Source organism: Montipora capricornis, chromosome 4 (assembly GCF_036669925.1).
Source record: "Montipora capricornis isolate CH-2021 chromosome 4, ASM3666992v2, whole genome shotgun sequence".
NCBI lineage: Eukaryota > Metazoa > Cnidaria > Anthozoa > Scleractinia > Acroporidae > Montipora > Montipora capricornis.
The window spans coordinates 55,381,961-55,392,882 of NC_090886.1; the positions used below are offsets into that span (position 1 = coordinate 55,381,961).

The 10,922-nt window shown below is 39.9% G+C and overlaps 2 protein-coding genes across 6 annotated transcripts in view; one reads left to right on the forward strand and one right to left on the reverse strand.

Moving 5' to 3' along the window:
* Positions 1-3,309, reverse strand: part of LOC138047578 (glucoside xylosyltransferase 2-like) — a 4,079-nt gene extending 770 nt beyond the window's left edge. Inside the window, exons 1-4 of the mRNA XM_068894491.1 lie at positions 2,953-3,309; positions 1,577-1,874; positions 860-1,202; positions 1-162 (exon numbers count right to left, since the gene is read on the reverse strand). The exon at positions 1-162 is cut by the window's left edge and continues 770 nt beyond it. Coding sequence (XP_068750592.1) covers positions 1-162; positions 860-1,202; positions 1,577-1,874; positions 2,953-3,224 — 1,075 coding nt within the window. The 5' untranslated portion in view covers positions 3,225-3,309. The remainder of the gene's footprint in view (positions 163-859; positions 1,203-1,576; positions 1,875-2,952) is intronic.
* Positions 3,261-10,184, forward strand: LOC138047576 (uncharacterized). 5 transcript variants are annotated; one of them, XR_011131875.1, is made up of 4 exons: positions 3,261-3,389; positions 4,040-6,329; positions 7,397-9,890; positions 9,992-10,184. XR_011131875.1 is itself a non-coding variant. In XM_068894487.1 (3 exons), exons 2-3 carry the CDS (start codon positions 4,040-4,042, stop codon positions 8,965-8,967), a joined length of 3,861 nt encoding a protein of 1,286 aa, XP_068750588.1. In that variant the 5' UTR covers positions 3,261-3,389; the 3' UTR covers positions 8,968-10,184. The 5 variants fall into 5 exon arrangements, 3 of the variants coding, with proteins under 3 accessions (XP_068750588.1, XP_068750589.1, XP_068750587.1); XR_011131874.1 differs by lacking the exon at positions 3,261-3,389 and adding an exon at positions 3,602-3,896; XM_068894487.1 differs by having other exon boundaries at positions 7,397-10,184.
* Positions 10,185-10,922: the final 738 nt, after the last annotated feature.

The following is a 10,922-nucleotide window of genomic DNA, read 5'->3' on the forward strand; positions in this document are numbered from 1 at the left end:
TAGTGTAAATTTCTTTAAAAAAGACTTGTTTGTCATTGTGGTACACTCCTCTGTTTCCATGGATGACTGAAATTCCATTATCTTTAGCTGCACGGCAGTTGTTTCCATACATGCAATGGTCTGGGCGATAGTTCCAATCACAGGAGTACACGTACAGCAGTTCTAGGAGTAAACTCTACACAATTAATGCTTGCTATTAACATTTAGAACAGTAAATCAAAGACCCTTTTGCTAGAGAATGGCAGAATTGTCAAGCAGAAAAGGAGTTCTTAGAAAAACAATGGAGAACTTTCAAAGTATTCAAACACGTGCACAAAGAAAAATTCCAACCTCCAAATCCAACATGCATGCTCAGTATGGACAAAATGCACACAAATCTGGTTTTATCAAATTTGACCAACATCAAGTAGATGATATAAGTCAAATTGCAACTAAGAAGCTCAAGAGAGTGGTTGATGTTTCAAGCATTAGCACTACTTTATTGCTAATCACAGTGCCTCAAGCCCCTGGCCTTGAGCATGAGTGGCTAGCATATTTCAAATGCACTAAGCACTTTTTGAGGAGAGGTAAAAACTAGAATACCCAGAAAATAATGCCTGAAAAGTACACAACCAATAATGGTCTGGGTACACAACCCAAACCCAGGCCTTCACTGTGTATTTCATCTTTATGCTGTTCCTGCTCTAGGCTCGAATAACAGCGGCTGTTCAGGAACCGGAGCCTGTGCTTCTCCCCGAAAGCGCATGACTGGACGCATGAACAAAGAATTGCAAGTTACACGCTTAAAGGTGATGTGCTTCTGATGAAACCCACTGGCGAAAAGCTGTAATCCTTAAGCAGTATAAATTGCTAAAATTACCTGGATGATCATGAAAAATAATATTCAACAAGTCCTGGTCACCCCAAGTTATGCTGAGTTTGTACTTTTGGTAGGCTTCTAGAATCTTTTCTGTCCATGGAAATGCTCGCATCCTGGTCAAATTCATGAGCATGACCCCAGAGTTCATTCCATTTGTTCCAGCAAAAGGATGCCGTGCAAATCTGGGATACCATGTTATGGAGGACTCCTCTCCTTCTGGAGACATGGAGGCAAGCTGTAAGCTGTCAAACTGTTTGAAATGGTTCCAGATATCTTCTACTGGTCTCAATACAAGTGTGTCTGTGTCTAAATATAGCACACTGTCCACAGAAGTTAACACATCCTGCAATAACAATAAGTAGATAAAATATTTGTGTCTGATCTTTAAGGGCGTTTATGATGTATCGCCGAAGACTGTTTAATAATTCATCAACCCCAGTTGATTTGTAGTCAGGGGTTTACAGAGGAGTACATGTGACTCAAATAGTACCTGCTGATTGGTCATAACTTAGATGAATAATTAACCCATTGACCATTAACTCCTGAATCACCCCCCTCCCCATTGATGAGTAAAATAGTGTGGCATTGGACAGAGTAACATCTATCTAGGAGTCAGTGGGTTAAATAATATTATTTAATTTTACAATCATTACTAGATCTCTGTGCACCCACATTGAAATTTCCCTGCAATATCAATCATACCAATGTTATACTCACCAAGAGAAAAAGTCGCTGTGCTGCACAAAGCTTGAAAAGTTGTTTCCATTCATCACTCTTTTCTCCAGAAGGAAAATGCAAAGAGTAGAGTTTGAACTGAACTTGTCCTGACTGAACTGTTTGCCACTGATCAAGAATGTTCTCTAGTTCAGGATGGAGATGATCCTCTGCAACAATGTGAAACTGTACGATACTTTTAGTAAATATTGTGGTAGATTTAAGCATGGTTGCTGCCTCCACTGTTCGCTCTCCACAAACTACAGCACTTACGTGAATGGTAGACTTTGAAAGGAGTGTCCTGTTAAAAAATTATATGATGCATGTTGTTAAAAATTAATAATAACCCACTTGATCAGCTTCTTGCTTGACAACAGAGGAAAGGACAGGTTAAAAATTCACGTTCCCAGGGAGGACTTGAACCTTCAACCTCTGAAACATCTGTCAGATGCTTTTATCACTGAGCCACAAAAGTTACTTATCTTGGCTCTCCTTTGACAAGGTCAGGTGATGCATTGTTGTCTGGGCTCAACAACGGGTTCCACTTTCATCCCATATTTACAAAAGCACACATTTGTGATGAAAATATGCTGACAAAGAAATTGTATAGCCTCCCATGCAGATGTTCTAAGGGCTCTGTCACATGCTCCTCCCTCACGAGGAAGGAGGAATGTGTGACGAATCCCTGAGAATGTCTGCTTGGAGGCTACGAAATTATCTGGCTGTACCATTTCAAGTAAACAAACCTCCAGTACTTGGCTGAAACTTAAATGCTGATGCCAATGCATTTCGGTCAATTATGTAAAAGCAGAAATGGATTATTAATTAAGATTCAGACGTTTATCTCAAAGGACTACAGAATTCTGGGCCACCACGTGCAAATTAACTTGCAGCCTTATATGTCAATACAATGTAATATTATTGGTACTTTCTTCTTTCAATGATATGCAAAAAGTGGGCCCTGTATCATGCTGTAGTTACACCATCTTCTGCCCCTATAAGTTCCATGCAGTCATTGAGAAAACAGTCCTGTCAGTGCTGCCCAGTGGTAAGGGCATTTGCCTTGAGATTTTAAGGTTCCCGCTTTGACCACTAGTTGAAGTTAATCTTGACTGCTTTGCTGCTGCACTTGCAAATAGCCAGCTGGTTTGCCTCTGGCCAGTTCGGAATCGTAACAGTTGTTGTTGTTCAGTTCCGTTGAGTGTCATTTTCTCGGAGATAATAGCCACAAGGCTACTCTGAAATTCGAGCTAAATAAAGTTTTGTACGACTTGTATGTATAGAAGGGGTAGGGTTGTACAGTGCACGAAGCTAGACTTCGTTGAAAGCATGCAGTCAGGTGATTTTCTGGATCCAAGTGATTCTTGAAAGTTTGATACCTTTTTTCCTCTTCGTTGTAGCTTTGGCGTTTCTCCACTTTCGGTTGTTTTCTCGATGGAACAATATTTTCGACCGTTTGTTTAATTCTTTCGTCGTCGATTGCATCGTATCTGTTAACTGCCTCTACAGGACCAAGGGTTGCCGTTGGTCGGAGAAAGTTTAGATCGTTTTCTTTCCCATATAAGTTCAGTAAAATAAATTCTATTACAATCATTAAAGTAAAACCTAAACCTAAGACAAAGTTTAACTTGGAAAAAATTCGAAGACCCATAAGAAGGGAGTCAATATACACAAGAGATGCCAAACATCACTGCAGCCATAGCTTGGTAACCACTCTCGTTAGTGACCACTCCTTGGGCAAGTTTCGTTTACGCTTCACATGGAGTCTTGATGTTTCGTTGATGACTCTTGAAATTTAGCGAAAAATCACCACAAGGTAAGTCCTAATTGCACCCTAAATTGAAGGAAAAGCAATAAATTTGACTTTTTCATTTATCTGTGAGGTTATTTTTAAGAAAAGAGCATAAAAGTTAAAAAAATGTATTGGACTCTTATGCAAAGTAGTCAACGTGTAGGACTCATGAAAGTGTTTTTCACTTTCCACAAAAGCGGAAAGTGCTTCATGTCAGCTGTTTTATCAAGCTACCCGAGTAAAAATATGAAGGGGAAGAAAGAAGGGTTAGGATTTTTCGAGCTGTTTACTAGATTATGGTTCATCTTGGTGTTGTCGGTTATTTGCCGATTAATGTTCAGTCGCCTCGTGGAATAATTGACGACCTCGAGCGCCAGAATTGTAAACTATACAAGCTCCCAGGATCGGAAGATGGTGAAGGCAAGAGGAGTGACTTCAGAAGAACGATGGAACCGCATCGAATAACGAAACACTGACGTTAGAAATGAATTCGAAGATGGTGTCGTTTCGGTATTATTTCGCGGCTTTGAGGTGTCTGTGCTAAAATGTCTGAATGTTTACTTATATTATTTCTAGTTGATCTTACTGTTTTTCTTGACCAGACCCCACAACTTGTAACGCAAAATGAGACGTTGTCCTTTTTAAAGCGACTTATTTGGTACCTTAATTTTCAGATGCAAAAAGAAGGATTGACAGTTGAGACAGCGGACTATCTTACCTCACTGTTGAAGAAGTATGAAGAAAAAGAAGGTGGTCTGTCTGCTGATGCTATTCTGCCCCCAATACCAGTTCCAAGAGATGATCCAGGTCCCCCAAGACCTGATAAGTTTTTGGTACCTTCAGTAATCTTGTGGGACCCTCTTGGCCAAGTCACCAACATGACTGAGTTAGCTTGTCCCCACGAAATCCATGACAATGAAACTTGTGTGCTGCGAGTACATACAAGTAGCAAGTCCAATTATGGAAGGTGGAAGGCTGCTCGTGGAACACAAGATGTTCCTCGTGTGCTGTACTGCTGTGAAGGAAGTACATTGCTGGTGAGTCGTATGTACACATGCAAGAAAGGCCACAAGATCATTTCTCATGATCCAAGGGTTATTGATCACATTCCATCATCTTATGAAGTGCCATTTTTTCTGCTGCATAGAACAGGCTTCACACGTGAGCTGGCTAACTGGGTGCATTCCTGTGTGTTTGCTGGGATGACCTTTCATGAGATAGAAGAAGTTCTAATTCAGAGGCATCGTAATATGTATGAAGATCGCAAGCACAAGTATAATGTCGAAGTCAAGGCATATATGGAAAAAAATCCAGATGCAAATCCCAAAGAAATTGAAGAATTTCCTGACTTCAAGACTTCTCAAGTGCCTTCCTTGGAAACCATCATGTCAAGCATAGTGCATATGTTTGAAGGAAATGAGAAGTTCTACATGCAAAGAATGAGTGAGTGGTCTGCTAAATACATTATTGCAGGATATTACTTCAAGGTGGCCACTACAATTGGTGAAAAAGTTAACAACGGCAAGTGGAAGACCCTTTACAAAAACATTTACACAGTCATGAATGAAAAAGGCCAAGTCATAGCATGGAAGTTTACCAAAGAGAAAGATCTCAGTGAAGTGCTCGATATCTTGATGGGGCTGCAAATGCGATTTCAACAGCAAGGAAATCAGTTGGAGATGATCCTTGTCCCAGAATGTTGTGAAACCAGAGTGCAATTTCAGTCTATCTTTGGGTCAGACATTCCTGTCAAGTTCGAGTTATCAAAAGCTACTCACAGAGTCATAAGGAAAATCCCAGCAAAGAAAAGAGAAGGGAATCAGCTAACTAAAGCTGCTGTTCGTGATTTTTCTCTTTGCTTGCGTTACCCAACAGACCGAGGTGAAAGTCGTCAGGAAAAGACACCTCCACCAGATGTCATCACTGAAAATATTGATGCCTACGTGAATGGCTGGAAAGAGATTATTGAAGGAACTGAGCGTGTCTTAACACTAGCTGCACAAAGACAGATTGTTCAGTTGAGAAGCCACATTGAAGCTGGCTGCCTTTCAGAAATCCCAGTTTGTGCAGGAAGTGAAACTGTCAAAGATCTACAGGAAATTTTAAAACCAGTATTGGAGAGAAAGTTTTTGAATGCTGACATGGCCCTGGCCCTGATATCCACTCTACTTTACGTGTGGAATGAAAGGAGAGCTAACCAAACACCAGTTGGTGCTGTTGTGAGGCCTATTACCAAGTACAGGGGTACATTGGAAGTTAGTGATTATGTACCAACTCCTGAAAGATTTGGAATCATCAAGCCAGATGATGATGAAGGAAATGATCTCCTTTCTTCTGCAAGTTACTCGTTCGATGTTCTTGCGTTGCAGTGTTTGATCTTAGATGCATTTGACGACAAGCGAGAAGCTGACCTAGAGACAAAGGATGGTGAAAGCAGGTTAAGCGAGGCAGCTCTCAAGAAGGTCATTGCTAGAGCATCAAACTTGATGTCAGTGTGGGAGCTTCTCAAGACGCAGGCTGTAAATGAAGTGTCAATCAATCCTCGTCTGTTACACCTGATGGCCTGTTCACTTATCCTGTTCAGTCGCAATGAATGTGCAATTGACGACAGGTCCAACCACGAAGCAAGGCTTAATGAAATGCTTCGTTATTACCAGCTAATGGTGTTGCCTGAGAAGAAAGACAGTTCTGAAGCAGATGGATTTTTTAATGCAGTCAGCTCTGGGCTCAACTCCATCTTAAGAAGTGATTTGCCTGAGATTGAATCAGTCAAGCAGCACCTTGCCTCCATTGGTTATCACACAGATGAAGAAAACAGCCTGGATGATAATGTCTCTGTGTTACGTGAGCTTATCAGTGATGAGTGGCTGGCAAGGGAAGAAGAGTACAGCAAACTGTTGGTGTCACACATGATCAGCTTCAAAGAAGAGGCACAGGCGTTCAAAAAGAAAGGGTATTTTAAAGGTATAGGAGTATGGAATGTTTCTGAAAACTATTGATAAAAGTTTGTCCAATGTCCCCTCTGATTTTGATAATTCTAAATACGTTATTAAGGATAGTATATATGGTATAGAACCTTCCTTCTTTTTGAGGCCTTTGTGCAATTTAGGTTAATGCATTTAATTCAAGTTAAAACTTTGAGGCATCTGTTGGACAGCTGTTTCAATTTTAAAGTGTCCACTTGGGCTTTATTCATGAATTTACAGCTTCCCTGGTGAAGTAATATTATTTCATGTACATTGCATTTTGTGTAATTAACCTGGAGAGGAAACCAGTCAACTATTTACGTGGGCTGAAAGGGGGCCAGCCACAAATCTAGATTGTGATTGGAGCAGGTTTTCACCTATGAGCACCTGTACTCAACACTAGAAATGAAGTAGAAATCAATGAGTTTGTCGTCATCACCTTCAGTTTTTAGAGTGACTTTACTTTCGTAGTTTTTAGCCTTGTATTAATGTCGCAGTTCCTGCGGGTATTTAGAGTTGAGACACACTACAATAACAAAACGCAAGAGACAATGTTGGCATAAAGGGAAAATTTTCGTAAACATTAAAGGTACAGTTAACTATAGAGCTCACAGAGTGATACTTTGGACTTTACTAGACCTTTTATACTGAGACTAATGTCTAGGACTAAACCAATGGTGACTAACGTATCATCTAATACAAACAACTTCTGTAGCGCTCAACCCGACATGAATGGGGATAGTTGTTGCTTTTTGCCAATCCAGATAAAGGATATAACTGTAGGCAGACAGTATTAAAGACAAAGATAAAGGAACACAGTTCGAATTGTTAGAATGTAGGAATCCATTCATGTCTCGTTTGCGTCGCGTAATGTTCACGAAATAACGTGACATGTGGAGGATAGCTAGAGTTACGAGTCACGCTCCATTAACTACGTTTTACAACGCTGTTGTAAAGCTTTATATATATCATTTTACCTTTTAAGAAATTATTTCATCAACAAATAAAATTTAAATTATAGGTATTTAGTTTAATAAGTAATCCCTTGCATTTTCTTTGTTTCAGCTGAAATGTCAAACCTCTTGCCAATTGCAGCAGCCAAGGTTTTGCGAGTACCAGTTGTTGTCTTTACATCTCTTCAGCATTTTCCTATTGTCCCTGTTGTGCCCTCGGATGCTATTATCATTGGTTCATGTGTGCATGTTGCTTACAATGCAGCAGGCTTTGGAGGATTTTATGATGTCGGTACGTACGTAAGCAACACTGTTGTGCTTCCAAAGATAATGACTGATCCACTGGAGAGACGCAGAGATAGCAGGAAGCGATACAGGGAGAAGATGGCATTGCTTAAAGGAACTTATGAACCTCCAAGTAAAAGAGGCACACGATCCAAAGCAACCAGCACTCGGGAAGACAAGCAAACCAGCACAGAAGCTAAAGATGTCGAAGAATCTGCTGTCCTTCAACAGGATGAACAACAAGGTGAATCAGTGCTGGAATCATCTTCAGCAGACATAACAGAGCAAGACATGTCCTTGGACGTGTCAGTGGAAGACAGAAAAGCATCACTGGATACCTCAGTTGTTTCAACGGATGGTGATGAAGGAGAAGAAGCTGCGGCAAATCTCATTGAAATGGCTTACAGTGAGGCAGGCATGGATGAAAGCACGTTGGAAGAATCCATCACTGATAGTCCCTTGAAAATAGCAATTGTACCAGGAACTGAGCCTGGAATAGATGAGACCCAGTCTAGCTTGCAAACCAGTGAAGTAGAGCTGATTAACCCAGAAGATGCAGTTGCTGACGATTTACCAACAGATGCTGAAACAGAAGATGTGATCAACGAGTCTGTCGATGGTGAGGAAAACAACTTCCAGGTGGCCAATAATGAGGGAGAGGGAGAGGCAGAGGCAGAGACTCCAGAATCAATTTCAGTTGTCCAGCCCTTTAGCCCTGATAGAAAATCTGGCTTGCTTGACACAGAATCAGTCATTACTTTCCCAGAAGGTTTGAACACTAGCAAGTCAGCTTTCTCTTGTAGCTGTGGACGTGGAAGTGGCAAAAACCAGAAGCGCACCCAGTTCTGCTTAACCCTGGAAGGTGGCTACCTCACACGTTGTGCCTGCTACAGAAATGCTTCAGGATGCTCGCACCGATGTCGTTGTTACCTGTGCTGTAATCCCTATGGGACCGCTGAAGCAGCCAAGGCTACCAAACCAGCTCGCCAGGTCCGTCGCTTCAGACCAAGACACAAAGTCCAGGTGATCAAGAGCCGTTTGTCGGGTGCAGGTTTTGCTACGGTTTCAGGAAAGGCTGATGCTGAGACCTTTAAGTGGGTTGAAGTTGACAACTTAGCATTTGAATGCCTCATTGCAGTGATGAGCCATACCGGACTAGAGCTAACTCCGGAGAAGATTGCTGCAGAGTATGACTGTCTCTGTAAACTTTCTAAAGATGAAGGAGGCATCCTTGGCAACATTTTGCAAGCCAAAGTTCAAGACGATGTTACCCAGCAGTTGGAAGGTGTTCAGAAGAATATTCGTATATTTGAGAACTTGTACAAGAAACAAACTGAACTGAATTGGTTTCAAGGGATGGAGGTGGTTTTTTCGACTGAAGTAGTTGTAACTTCATAAGTGGTGGTATAAAAACCATTAAATTAAGCCTAGCTTATTTAGCTGAATTGTAAACCTAATTTTAATCGTTATTTTTTTAGTTTAATCGTGGTTTATGCAATCTTCTTGAAAATCATTGTCTGCCTTCTGACATGATGATCAGAGAGCAAAATCTCCTTCTTGCTGCTCTCAAAAGTATTATTCAGGAATCACAATAAAAATGCATTATTAGATTTAAAAGAAGTAGCATGGTTTTCTGAGCTAAAAAAGAAAATGAATGATGAATCTCTCGACCTCTTCTTTAAACTTTCCAAAATGTACTGCATGAACAACAAAGATGAAAGAAATACTTCATGTATACCACTATGTTGAGTGTTGGCTCTGTTCATTTGTTGTAAAAGCAAATTCTTTTCAGCTGTGAACTTGCTTAGTTGTTCGATGTTAGTGAACTGCAAAAATTTATATAGGAGGTTTTTGATACCACCCTTAGGTTAAGGAAGACGTAAACTATAGGCTGATATTTCATGGGTAACTTTGTATATGTATGTTTGGTGAAAAAAAGTTAGTGGTTACATAGCCGTGGAAAACTGTGGCTTAAAGGTGTTAAACGTATTTTGTTGGAGAACAAAGAGAGGCAGCTGATCTGTCGTTAATTCCTGTGGAGGCTTCCCCATGATCAAAGGACCATGCAAATCATACCAAGTTTAGTCTTAGCAGTCCTTATAAAACTCTATACACATCAGGACCAAGTCATCCAAAGCACAGTTATTCTTAACTTCTATTATCAAGAAGTTGTCATTATTGTAACCTAAGTAAGCAACACAAACTCTTTTAAGGAGAGCTTACAGGGAGTGGTGTCTTTACTCCAGAAATATTTATGGTATTGCGCTTTTGTAGATATAATTTCTTGATCTTGCATGAATTAACCATTGCCTTAATTTGCTGTCATTACTAAAACAAGGAATGACTTAAAATGAGCTACAACTGTATCTAAAATGACCTAAAATGAGTAGGTCATTTTAGATACCGTTGTCGCTCATTTTAGGTCATTCCTTGTTTTAGTAACTATGCTTAATCTGCATGTAATTCACATTGTGTTAGATGCCAGTTTGTGCAATACATTGCTTTGGTGTATTCACATTGTATTTGTGGTTAGAACTTTCCTAAGGATTTTATTCAAATTGATGAGTAGACATTGTTCCAGTTATACAAAGCAATAAAGGGTTCTTATTCTTGTCTGTTGGAGTACTGTATTTGAAAAATATTGAAAATGAGTATTTCAATGGCATGCACCCTGGAACAACTTACTCATCAAATCAGCAGCAGATTAACCCTTTCAGCCCTGTGGGGTTCCCCATTGACGAGTAAAATCTATAAGTGGCACTATTGGGCGTTAAAGGGTTAAACAGGGAATTTGCCAAAAAGAATAATATTACCCATATCAAAATGATAATATAAATACTTTAATAATTTGATTCATCTAAACCTTTTCTCACCAGCATTGTAACAGATTTACATTTTATATTCTCATTATTCCATAATAAGACTTCAGAGCAGGTGTTGAATAACATTTTTTAAAAACTGTTCACCTTTTAATTTTCAAAATACACACGTTTATTTGGCCTTGAAAAGTTGCTGACTATCTATTGAGTCTAAAAGCAAGGTATTACAATAAACTTTAAGGCTTTACTTGGATTTTTTTTTCCACAGAGATTCTTGTGAAATACCAGTACAACAAAATGCTAAATCTTTCACAAAGTAATAGTTGTTAAGTCCCAATACACCGTTAGGTAATCAAGGTATTTACTGGTAACCTTAGCCATGGACTTGCATATTCAGCAAACTCTTGGTTTCTTTTGGCTACTGGATTACTGTTAGGCAACAGTTGTATCAAGGAATCTGGCTTGAATGATCACCAAAAATGAGGGACACTTTTGACAGACTTAAGTGCAGCACTTGTTAAAGTAACAGATGGC